This window comes from Oncorhynchus masou, chromosome 16 (assembly GCF_036934945.1).
Source record: "Oncorhynchus masou masou isolate Uvic2021 chromosome 16, UVic_Omas_1.1, whole genome shotgun sequence".
Taxonomy (NCBI): domain Eukaryota; kingdom Metazoa; phylum Chordata; class Actinopteri; order Salmoniformes; family Salmonidae; genus Oncorhynchus; species Oncorhynchus masou.
Genome location: NC_088227.1, coordinates 39,003,527 through 39,016,987, shown reverse-complemented (window position 1 = coordinate 39,016,987; position 13,461 = coordinate 39,003,527). Strand labels below are relative to the sequence as shown.

The following is a 13,461-nucleotide window of genomic DNA, read 5'->3' as shown; positions in this document are numbered from 1 at the left end:
CTCGGCAGAAACGTCAACTGTCATGTTCACTATTGTGGACATGGAATAAACGATACAAGAGCACTTTATTTTTGACACCCACTAAATCTCTCAATTGTAATAAGAGGCAGGGGAGAGACAGATAGACAGGAAACGACACGCACATTCCTGTTCTACCAGCAGGGGGCAGTGTCTCTGCATCTCTTAAACTGCATTCCATTTATACCATTTCATCAAATCCTGATGCACTTCCAACCTCCCAGCCATTGATTTGGTTACCTCCCATTAATTAGTGCTGGGGAGTCTGTCTGTAGGGGCTAGTGTATAGTTAGGGGATAAATTGTGACACATTTAGTACAGTCAGCATATAATATTAGTGCTTTGAAACCAACATCAAACTGTTTCAAACCGTTGCTGCCAAAAAGGCAGTAGTATAAATTACAACGATTTGATTCGAAACACAAACATGGAGATGATTTGAATGTGTGCCCATTAAGTGCTGTTATCTTGAAAAGCCTTTCAGGTGAGGTGTTCATGTCAGCAGCTATTCGTACATTAATTGTCCTCAGCATATCAGCGCTATAAAACAATTTTAAATCAATTTGAAAAGCTTTAGCATCAATTACAACCATTTGCTTCTAAGCCCATAGAGAACAGTATAAGAGGGTGATTTGCATAGAGAACAGTATAAGAGGGTGATTTGCATAGAGAATAGTATATGAGGGTGATTTGTATGTGCCCATTACGTGCTATGATCTTGAGAATGAGACATCTCCTATCACTCACATCTCCTATCACTCACAGTAAGGTCAGCAGCTATTCCTCACAGTCCAACCCTAGTGAGTCATCACTCTATGCACTGCATCCCTAAATAACCCCATCACCCTGTCCTCTCTATCCCTCTTGCTCTCTCTTTCATTCCAGATCTCCTTCTCTCCATCTCTCCCTTTCTTGATTGCTCTCTATGCTACCTTTTCCCATCTCTCTCTCACCTTCCCTTCTCCATCACTCTCTCACCTTCTCTTCTCCATCTCTCTCTCTCATCTTCTCTTCTCCATCTCTCTCTCACCTTCCCTTCTCCATCACTCTCTCACCTTCTCTTCTCCATGTCTCTCTCTCATCTTCTCTTCTCCATCTCTCTCTTACCTTCCCTTCTCCATCACTCTCTCACCTTCTCTTCTCCATCACTCTCTCTTTGACATTTTAATCCCTCTGTCCTCTACCTGTTTGTCAGTCTCCTCTATTGAAGAGGACAGCTGAGTCCTCTAGTAAAGAGGACAGCTGAGTCCCCCAGTGAAGGGGACAGCTGAGTCCTCTATTAAAGGGGACAGCTGAGTCCTCTAATAAAGGGGACAGCTGAGTCCTCTAATAAAGGGGACAGCTGAGTCCCCCAGTGAATGGGGACAGCTGAGTCCTCTAGTAAAAGAGGACAGCTGAGTCCCCTAGTAAAGAGGACAGCTGAGTCCTCTAGTAAAGGGGACAGCTGAGTCCCTTACTAAAGGGGACAGCTGTCCCTTACTAAAGGGGACAGCTGAGTCCTCTAATAAAGGGGACAGCTGAGTCCCCCAGTGAAGGGGACAGCTGAGTCCCCTAGTAAAGGGGACAGCTGAGTCCTCTAGTAAAGGGGACAGCTGAGTCCTCTAGTAAAGAGGACAGCTGAGTCCTCTAGTAAAGGGGATGGCTGAGTCCCCCATTTAAGGGGACAGCTGAGTCCTCTAGTAAAAGAGGACAGCTGAGTCCCCTAGTAAAGGGGACAGCTGAGTCCTCTAGTAAAGAGGACAGCTGAGTCCCCTAGTAAAGGGGACAGCTAAGTCCCCTAGTAAAGGGGACAGCTGAGTCCTCTAGTAAAGGGGACAGCTGAGTCCTCTAGTAAAGATGACAGCTGAGTCCTCTAGTAAAGGGGACAGCTGAGTCCCCCATTGAAGGGGACAGCTGAGTCCTCTAGTAAAAGAGGACAGCTGAGTCCCCTAGTAAAGGGGACAGCTGAGTCCTCTAGTAAAGAGGACAGCTGAGTCCTCTAGTAAAGGGGACAGCTGAGTCCCCCAGTGAAGGGGACAGCTGAGTCCTCTAGTAAAGGGGACAGCTGAGTCCTCTAGTAAAGGGGATGGCTGAGTCCTCTAGTGAAGGGGACAGCTGAGTCCCCCCAGTGAAGGGGACAGCTGAGTCCTCTAGTAAAGGGGACAGCTGAGTCCCCCAGTGAAGGGGACAGCTGAGTCCTCTAGTAAAGGGGACAGCTGAGTCCCCCAGTGAAGGGGACAGCTGAGTCCTCTAGTAAAGGGGACAGCTGAGTCCTCTAGTAAAGGGGACAGCTGAGTCCTCTAGTAAAGGGGACATCTGAGTCCTCTAGTAAAGGGGACAGCTGAGTCCTCTAGTAAAGGGGACAGCTGAGTCCTCTAGTTAAGGGGGCAACGGAGTCCTCTAGTGAAGGGGACAGCTGAGTCCTCTAGTTAAGGGGACATCTGAGTCCTCTAGTAAAGGGGGCAACGGAGTCCTCTAGTGAAGGGGACAGTCACTGCCCCAGACCCAGTCCCAGTCACAGCCCAGCCCCAGTCACTGCACCAGCCCCAGCTGTCGTAAACCCAGGGACAAAAGCCAAACTGTGCCCTCTCATTCTCTCCTTCCCTCAGTCCATCACTTCTCTCCTCTCTATATTCTTCTAACTCTCCCTCCTTTGCCTTGCTAGCAGGAACAACAGAACAGAGTGTTTCTTCTCCCACTCTCTGTCGCCGGCTATCTGATTGTCATTGTCTCAGTACCATTCCTCCCCTCTGTCTCCTCTGTCCCAGAGCTCCTCGGGGGAGACAGAGCTCATGCAGTGTTTTGTCCCACAAACAGAGGGGACAGTGTACACATTATTACTAACCCAGGTCAGGTCCATAACCCAGACCACGCCCATAACCCAGACCAGGCCGATAACCCAGGTCAGGCCCATAACCCAGGCCCATAACCCAGGTCAGGTCCATAACCCAGACCAGGCCCATAACCCAGACCAGGCCGATAACCCAGGTCAGGCCCATAACCCAGGCCCATAACCCAGACCAGGCCGATAACCCAGACCAGGCCGATAACCCAGGTCAGGCCCATAACCCAGGCCCATAACCCAGGTCAGGCCCATAACCTAGACCAGGCCGATAACCCAGGTCAGGCCCATAACCCAGGTCAGGCCCATAACCCAGACCAGGCCCATAACCCAGACCAGGCCGATAACCCAGACCAGGTCCATAACTCAGACCAGTCCGATAACCCAGGCCAAGACTATAACCCAGGCCAAGCCCATAACCCAGACCAGGTTCATAACCCAGACCAGGTCCATAACCCAGACCAAGTCCATAACCCAGACCAGGTCCATAACCCAGACCAAGTCCATAACCCAGACCAGGTCCATAACCCAGACCAAGTCCATAACCCAGACCAAGTCCATACTGCTGTTGCTTGTTTTCTGTGCACTGTCTCTCTCTGCCACCATTCTCTCTCTCCTGTCTTACATATGTATGTCCTCTCTCACTATGCCCTAATTCATACCCTTCTTGTTAGGAGAACAGTGACAGAGGCTGCTGGGGTGCCCTCTCTCTCTCTCGCTCTCTCTCGCCTTCCTTCCTTCACTCCTTCCTTCACTCCCCCCCCCCCTCTCTCTCTCTCTGAGCCACCTTCCCCTCTCTCCTGTTACCCACCCAGTCTGACAGAGCTGTTCTCCAGTAGGCTGCTGGGGTCCCCTCCCTCCCCTCTCTCCTGTTACCCACCCAGTCCGACAGAGCTGTTCTCCAGTAGGCTGCTGGGGTCCCCTCCCTCCCCCCCCTCTCTCCTGTTACCCACCCAGTCCGACAGAGCTGTTCTCCAGTAGGCTGCTGGGGTCCCCTCCCTCCCCTCTCTCCTGTTACCCACCCAGTCTGACAGAGCTGTTCTCCAGTAGGCTGCTGGGGTCCCCTCCCTCCCTCCCCTCTCTCCTGTTACCCACCCAGTCCGACAGAGCTGTTCTCCAGTAGGCTGCTGGGGTCCCCTCCCTCCCTCCCCTCTCTCCTGTTACCCACCCAGTCCGACAGAGCTGTTCTCCAGTAGGCTGCTGGGGTCCCCTCCCTCCCGGGGTCCCCTCCCTCCCTCCCTTCTCTCCTGTTACCCACCCAGTCCGACAGAGCTGTTCTCCAGTAGGCTGCTGGGGTCCCCTCCCTCCCTCCCCTCTCTCCTGTTACCCACCCAGTCCGACAGAGCTGTTCTCCAGTAGGCTGCTGGGGTCCCCTCCCTCCCCTCTCTCCTGTTACCCACCCAGTCCGACGGAGCTGTTCTCCAGTAGATAACTCAGATGGTCGAACATGGCCTTCTGGTTCTGTCGGCTGATACGACAGAAGTAACACAGGAATCGACAGCAGCTGGCAACCATCTTGGGGAAGGCTATCTCCTAAAAAGAGACAGGGAAACATACCTTTTAACCATATAATATACTGAACAAAACTATAAACACAACATGTAGAGTGTTGGTCCCATGTTTCATGAGCTGAAATAAAAGATCCCAGAAATGTTCCATACGCACACAAACCTTATTACTCTCAAATCTGGGAACACATTTGTTTACGTCTCTGTTAGTGAGCATTTCTCCTTTGCCAAGATATTCCATCCACCTGACAGGTGTGGCATATCACGAAGCTGATTAAACAACATGATCATCACACATGTGCACCTTGTGCTGGGGACAATAAAAGGTCACTTTAAAATGTGCCTTTTTTGTCACACAACACAATGTCACAGATCTTTCAAGTTTTGAAGGAGCACGCAACTTGCATGCTGACTGTAGAAATGTCCACCAGAGCTGTTGCCAGAGAAATGTATGTTTATTTCTCTACCATAATCTGCCTCCAACGTCATTTTAGAGAATTTGGCAGTTGGTCCCCCCGGTCTCACAACCACAAACCACATGTAACCACGCCAGCCCAGGACCTCCATATCTGGCTTCTTCAACTGTAGGATCATCTGAGGTCCATAACCCAGACAACACGGACAACTGATGAAACTGGGGAGTATTTCTGTCTGTAATAATGCACTTTGTGGCGAAAAACTAATTCTGATTGGGCCTGGCTCCCCATTGGGTGGGCATATGCCCTCCCAGGCCCACCCATGGCTGAGCCCCTGCCCAGACATGTGAAATTCATAGATTAGGGCATAATGACTTTACAGTGCATTTCAATTGACTAATTTCCTTATATGAACTGTAATTCAGTAAAATCGTTGAAATTGTTACATGTTGCGTTTAAATTACTGTTCAGTATAGAATATATATATAACAATATAGAATATGACATTATTAGTCTATTTGTTGTGACAGAAAACATATATATTGTTTCACTTATGTTAACCCCCCCCCCCAGAAAACTAGGGCCAAGTAACTTCTATTTCATTTAAGCTTCAATATTGCAGATAGATTGTGGCCCGAAAATCTGAAAGTAACTTATCAATGGGAGACTGTGTCTGTTTGAGATTGAGAGATCACAAGTTAGAATGGAGCTCATGTTATTGAATCAACATCGTTGAAAACAGCCCCCCCCCACCCCAAAGGACCGTTGACCACATTACAAGACAGACTGTACAACTGACATATGCTTGAACCTGCTTACAAGCAATGACTTGGTGGTCCATATGGGGCACTGAATACACACACACACACACACACAAAGACACACACACACAAAGGCACACTCACACTCACGAAGGCACACACACAAAGGCACACACACAAAGTCACACACACAAAGGCACACACACAAAGTCACACACACAAAGGCACACACACAAAGGCACACACACACACACAAAGGCACACACACACACACAAAGGCACACACACACACACACAAAGGCACACACACACAAAGGCACACACACACAAAGGCACACACACACACACACACACACACACACACACACACACACACACACACACACACACACACACACACAGGCACACACACACACACACACACACACACACACACACACACACACACACACACACACACACACACACACACACACACACACACACACACACACACACACAGGACAGATCAAGTATCGGCCAACAGTGCAGGAATTCATGTTACTGGTCCTGACTAATGAGATTGCCAACCAGATTTTACGGCTTGCGGTAGGTCTGTTTATCTGTCACTCAGGCTGTCTGGGGATGCATGGCATTGTTCAGCCCATGCTTGGCTGTTGGCACACACAGACAGTATTAAATCATACCCCAGTCTTATTGCACACCCCAAAAAGGACTGGCATGAGAGTCCCTGCTCCTCTACCCCTCACATCACATTACCAGACCTGTACCCCCTCCAATCCTCTCCTGGACATTCCCCTCCAGCACCCCTCTAACCTACCCTTACCCCCCTATATGTCCTGCCCAACTCCCCTGTATCTACGTACTCTCTCCTTCTGGGTACTGAGTGGTTGATCTCGGGTAGGATCTGAAAGCTAGGCCTCAACATACTGATTTTCCTGGGATCAAGTTACAGATAAACCTGACAGTACAGTGCCTGTATGGCTGTTAACATCACAGCTATTTGGATCTCCTTGGGATCTCCTTGGATTCTTCCCAGACAATCAGTAGTCCTACCACTTGTAAAAAATTATAATAAAATATACCTTATCTTGGCACTGTGTTATGGTATGGGCAGCTATTAATCAATTCATGAATAGATAATAGATTCATAGCTTCATAGACTGGAGTTAGAATGGTTGCCTCCTACTTTGAAAGGACAGGAAGTGTTAGCTGTGTACTTGACCAGGCATTCCACATTTAACCCCACCTAGATTTGAACAGCGAAATATCAAGTTGTTTTTCGGTTTTATATGTAAAAACAAGCATTTAAAAAACATCAACATTTTATTCAAAAACGGGTCAACCGGATATTTTCACTTCCTGACTGTACCGTTTTCATTCGGAAAACAAAGGATCAAAATGTACACGGAGCGTAATCTCAGGTGCCACTGTTTCTCAGGCTGATACAGAGAGACTCATCCATGCATTATTTACAAGCAGGCTTGACTACTGTAATACTCTCCTGTCTGGTCGACCCAAGAAAGCCATTGGTCAACTAGAAATCATAGGGAACGCTACAGCTCAGGTTCTGACCAAGACCAGACAGAGAACACACATTACATTGTCAGTTTTAAAGTCTCTGCACTGGCTGTCTGTGAGTTTTAAGACTCTTCTATTGGTTTTAAATCAATCCACGATTGTGCACCACGATACATATCAGACATGCTTTTAAGCTATGTACCCAGTAGGTCCCTCAGGTCCTCTGTCACTGGCCTTTTAACTTTCCCAAAGCCTAGGACCAAGAGGCATGGAGAGACAGTCTTTAGTTACTATGCCCCCAGCCTTTAGTTACTATGTCCCAAGCCTTTAGTTACTATGTCCCCAGTCTTTAGTTACATTGCCCCCCTCCTTTAGTTACTATGCCCCCAGCCTTTAGTTACTATGCCCCCAGGCTTTAGTTACTATGCCCCCAGCCTTTAGTTACTATGCCCCCAGCCTTTAGTTACTATGCCCCCAGCCTTTAGTTACTATGTCCCCAGCCTTTAGTTACTATGCCCCCAGCCTTTAGTTACTATGCCCCCAGCCTTTAGTTACTATGCCCCCAGCCTTTAGTTACTATGCCCCCAGCCTTTAGTTACTATGCCCCCAGCCTCTGGAATAGCCTGTCAGAGAACCTGAGGGGGGACGAAACTGTGGACATTTTCAAAAAGATCTTAAAACACACCTTTTTAGCTTTGCTTTTTCCTCTGGGATATTTTTTTTTTTGCCTTTTAGTTTTAAATTGTTATTCTTTAGTTTTATCATCTTCTTATTTTTCTTGCGTAGTAAATATTTGTATTTTATTTGAATTGTTTATTTATTTATTTCTGTGAAGCACATTGTGTTGCATTTGTGTCTGAAATGTGCTATTTAAAAAAATCTTTATTTGATGAGAAAGGATTTAAACATTTTGATTCAACTCATGAATTATATTGAATGTATCTATGATCCCGTTTATATCTTAATGTATTCACATAAGTCCAGTACTTTAACGAGGAGAGAATATATCTTTAGACTAATGAGCTACAGTACCTGTGACTTGTCTCCTCTTTAGACTATTGAGCTACAGTACCTGTGACTTGTCTCCTCTTTAAAATATTGAGCTACAGTACCTGTGACTTGTCTCCTCTTTAAAATATTGAGCTACAGTACCTGTGACTTGTCTCCTCTTTAAAATATTGAGCTACAGTACCTGTGACTTGTCTCCTCTTTAAAATATTGAGCTACAGTACCTGTGACTTGTCTCCTCTTTAGACTAATGAGCTACAGTACCTGCGACCTGTCCCCCCCTAAAATATTGAGCTAAAGTACCTGTGACTTGTCTCCTCCCAGCACGTTGACCATCACCTCCATGACAGTCTCATGCATCCCCAGGACTCTCATTAGGTTGGGGTGCTGGTAGAACACCTTGTTGTTCATTATGTCACTGCAAACACACAGAGGCCAGCTAATTATCTGAGCTAACAGTTGTTTTATAGTTGAACTAAACCAGATCAAACAACCTTAGTGTGTGTGCATTCAGCAATACGGTAGATGTATGGATCACTACAGTAATATTAAATGCACACACACGCATACCCTCCTCTCCTCTCTCACCCCAGTCCGTCGATCATTAGTTTCTCCTCTTCTTTCCCCATGCGTACAGACAGTAGTGATCTGATCTGGCCCAGAGAGGCCAGGAGGTTGACACAGTCCTGTACTGACACAGCAGAGATGGTGTAACCTGGTAATGGTAAGAGACTAAAGTTAAACTGGACAGTTCTGTACTGACACAGCAGAGATGGTGTAACCTGGTAATAGTAAGATACTAAAGTTAAACTGGACAGTTCTATTCTGACACAGCAGAGATTGTGTAAATTGGTAATAGTAAGAGACTAACGTTAAACTGGACAGTTCTGTACTGACACAGCAGAGATGGTGTAACCTGGTAACGGTAAGAGACTAAAGGTTAAACTGGACAGTTCTATACTGACACAGCAGAGATGGTGTAACCTGGTAACGGTAAGAGACTAAAGGTTAAACTGGACAGTTCTGTACTGACACAGCAGAGATGGTGTAACCTGTTACAAGTAAGGGACTAAAGTTATATTTACAATCTGTATGGCTTTGGCTGTGTTTAACTGCAATTGTCTTATGAAAGATGAACAACAAAATAGTAAAAGATAACGATTAGGTCAAACTATCAGAATCAGTCTCATGTCACTCTATTGACGTGACACAAGGATCAAGTACATACTCTTCTTCATGGCCCTGAGCAGCGCTCCGATGCCGTCGTACTGACGTCTCAGCAGGCTGAACATCACACGAACCAGCTCTGGATCCTGGATGCTGCACTCCTGAGCCCAGCTAGCCATGGTCTGGCTGATCAACTCCTTCAGGTTGGCTGAGGGGAGATACCAGAGTTTTACACATACAGATATTATAGATAGATACAGTACATTTCTGAGCCCAGCTAGCCGTTGTCCTTCAGGTTGGCGGGAGAAAGAAGGAATGAATTACTATTTCAAATCTAGTAAATATGTGTATTTTACCACATCCTGTGAGTTACAACTTTTTTACTCTCTAGGGCTCCTATTTTAATTACTATTTCAAATCTAGTCCATATGTGTATTCTCCACATCCTGTGAGTTACAACTCCTTTACTCTCGAGGGCTCCTATTTTATTTTTGCAATATGCCATTTGCTTTAAGAAAATGGCTGTACTTCTGCCATGGGGAATCAGTGGTTGATTAGGCTGGGGAAGAGGTGACGACTATGTGTGCATACAGATGAACCGTGGAGCTGCAGCCCTCCTCATCATGCCCATCCAAGATAGATTGATAATAGTCTGTCTCTCAGTTATTATGTTAATTAAGCTACAAACAAAATGCAACTCAAAATAAATATTTTTTGTTTGTTGGGGGGGGGTGTAAGATCCAAGGCGGCCAAGGTGTGTACAGTTTCTAAACATGCTGTATAGAAACTAGAATAGTTCTTTGGCTGTCCCATTAAATAACGTTTTGAAGAACCCTTTTGGTTCCAGGTAGAACCCTTTTGGGTTCCATGAAGAACCCTTTCTACTGTGGGATCTACATGGAAACAAACGCTATTATTCAAAGGGTTCTTCTATGGGGAAACCTTTTTTCTATGAGTGTAGATTTAACTGAAACGAACATATTTTTTTCCAAAGTCATGTTACGTTTCACCACAATAGGAATGTTGTACAGGAGCCGAGGGAAGAGGCAGGACATATAACAGGTGTCATTTCCAGAGTTGGTAGAAGGATGTAGTTCTACTGATCAGCTGAGTCAAGTTTCAAGTTGCATTTGTCACACACACACATACACACACACACACACACACACACACACACACACACACACACACACACACACACACACACACACACACACACACACACACACACACACACACACACGTACAACGAAATGCTTAACTTACACGCCCTACCCAACAGTGCAGTATTCAAAATAGTATAACTAATGAGAAATAAGGGTCAAAGCCAGTACCAAATGTTCAATGTGAGGGGATACTGGAGTATTGGGATAGATATGTACATGTAGGCAGGGATACTGGAGTATTGAGGTAGATATGTACATGTAGGCAGGGATACTGGAGTATTGAGGTAGATATGTACATGTAGGCAGGGATACTGGAGTATTGAGGTAGATATGTACATGTAGGCAGGGATACTGGAGTATTGAGGTAGATATGTACATGTAGGCAGGGATACTGGAGTATTGAGGTAGATATGTACATGTAGGCAGGGATACTGGAGTATTGAGGTAGATATGTACATGTAGGCAGGGATACTGGAGTATTGAGGTAGATATGTACATGTAGGCAGGGATACTGGAGTATTGAGGTAGATATGTACATGTAGGCAGGGATACTGGAGTATTGAGGTAGATATGTACATGTAGGCAGGGATACTGGAGTATTGAGGTAGATATGTACATGTAGGCAGGGATACTGGAGTATTGAGGTAGATATGTACATGTAGGCAGGGATACTGGAGTATTGAGGTAGATATGTACATGTAGGCAGGGATACTGGAGTATTGAGGTAGATATGTACATGTAGGCAGGGATACTGGAGTATTGAGGTAGATACAGTGGCTTGCGATAGTATTCACCCCCCTTGGCATTTTTCCTATTTTGTTGCCTTTACAACCTGGAATTCAAATAGATTTTGGGGGGGTTTGTATCATTTGATTTACACTACATGCCTACCACTTTAAAGATTCTAAATATGTTTTATTGTGAAACATTACGAGAAAACTTGAGCATGCATAAATATTCACTCCACCAAAGTCAATCATTTGTAGAGCCACCTTTTGCAGCAATTGTAGCTGCAAGTCCCTTGGGGTGTCTCTATAAGCTTGGCACATCTAGCCACTGAGATTTTTGCCCATACTTCAAAGCAAAACTGCTCCAGCTCCTTCAAGTTGGATGGGTTCTGCTGGTGAACAGTAATCTTTAAGTCATACTACAGATTCTCAATTAGATTGAGGTCTGGGATTTGACTAGGCCATTCCAAGATACTTAAATGTGTCCCCTTAAACCACTCAAGTGTTGCTTTAGCAGTATGCTTAGGGTCATTGTCCTGCTGGAAAGAGAACCTCTGTCCGTCTCAAATCTCTGAAAGACCGAAACAGGTTTCCCCCAATAATTGCCCTGTATTTAGCTCCATCATTCCTTCAATTCTGACCAGTTTCCCAGTCCCTGCCGATGAAAAACATGGTGTTGGTGTTCTCAGGTTGATGAGAGGTGTTTGGTTTGCGCCAGACATAGCATTTTCCTTGATGGCCAAAAAGCTAAATTCTAGTCTCACCTGACCAGAGTACCTTCTTCCATATGTTTGGGTAGTCTCCCACATGCCCTTTGGCGAACACCAAACATCTTTTTTTGGCTATTCTTCCGTAAAGCCCAGCTCTATGAAGTGTACGGCTTAAAGTGGTCCTATGGACAGATACTCCAATCTCAGCAGTGAGGCTTTGCAGCTCCTCCAGGATTATCTTTGATCTCTTTGTTGCCTCTCTAATTAATGCCCTCCTTGCCTGGTTCGTGAGTTTTGGTGGGCAACCCTCTCCTCTCTCAAGTTTGTTGTGGTGCCAATATTCTTTCCGTTTTTTTAATAATGGATTTAATGGTGCTCCGTGGGATGTTCAACGTTTCTGATATTTTTTTATAACCCAACTGCATGTAATTCTCCACAACTTTGTCCCTGACCTGTTTGGAGGGCTCCCTGGTCTTCATGGTGGTGCTGCTTGCTTGGTGGTGCCCCTTGCTTAGTGGTGTTGCAGACTCTGGTGTATATATACTGAGATCATGTGACAGATCAAGTGACACTTAGATTGCACACAGGTGGACTTTATTTACTAATCATGTCACTTCTGAAGGTAATTGATTGCAACAGATCTTATTTAGGGGCTTCATAGCAAAGGGGGTGAATACATATGCACGCACCACATTTCAGTTTTTTATTGTTTTAGAATTTTTTGAATCAAGTAATTTTTTAAATTTCACTTCACCAATTTGTACTATTTTGTGTACGTCCATTACATCAATTCCAAATAAAAGTCCAATTAAATTAAAGGTTGTAATACAACAAAATAGGAAAAACGCCAAAGAGGATGAATACTTTTGCAAGGAACTTGAAACTCTCGACCTGCTCCACTACAGCTCCGTTAATGTTAATGGGGCCTGTTCGGCCCGCCTTGTCCTGTAGTCCACATTCAGCTCCTTTGTCTTACTCACATTGAGGGAGAGGTTGTTGTCCTGGCATCACACTACCAGGTCTCTGACCTCCTCCCTATAGGCTGTCTCATCATTGTTGGTGATCAGGCCTACCACTGTTGTGATGTCATGATGGTGTTGGAGTTGTGTTTGGCCACGTAGTCGTGGGTGAACAGGGAGTACAGGCGAGGACTAAGTACACACCCTTGAGGGGCCCCAAGTGTTGAGGATCAGTGTGGCAGACGTATTGTTGCCTACCATTACCACCTGGGGGCGGACCATCAGGAGTGTCCAGGATCTATTTGCAGAGGGAGGTGATTAGTCCCAGGGTCCTTAGCTTAGTGATGATCTTTGTGGGCACTATGGTGTTGAACGCTGAGCTGTAGTCAATGAACAGCATTCTCACGTAGGTGTTCCTTTTGTCCAGGTGGGAAAGGGCAGTGTGGAGTGAGATTGAGATTGCGTCATCTGTTGGGGCGTTATGTGAATTGGAGAGGGTCTAGGTTTTCTGGCATGATGGTGTTGATGTGAGCCATGACCAGCCTTTCAAAGTATTTCATTGCTACCGACGTGAGTGCTACGGGGCAGTAGTCATTTAGGCAGGTTACCTTCACTTCCTTGGGCACAGGGACGATGGTGGTCTGCTTGAAACGTGTAGGTATTACAGACTCAGTCAGG

At 45.8% G+C, this 13,461-nt stretch overlaps 1 protein-coding gene across 1 annotated transcript in view; it reads right to left on the bottom strand.

The window, feature by feature from the left end:
* The window catches only part of LOC135557935 (ryanodine receptor 3-like), a 259,087-nt gene that overhangs the window by 100,400 nt on the left and 145,226 nt on the right, over window positions 1-13,461 (bottom strand). The window contains exons 44-47 of the mRNA XM_064991658.1: window positions 9,282-9,428; window positions 8,642-8,768; window positions 8,357-8,471; window positions 4,240-4,372 (exon numbers count right to left, since the gene is read on the bottom strand). Coding sequence (XP_064847730.1) covers window positions 4,240-4,372; window positions 8,357-8,471; window positions 8,642-8,768; window positions 9,282-9,428 — 522 coding nt within the window. The remainder of the gene's footprint in view (window positions 1-4,239; window positions 4,373-8,356; window positions 8,472-8,641; window positions 8,769-9,281; window positions 9,429-13,461) is intronic.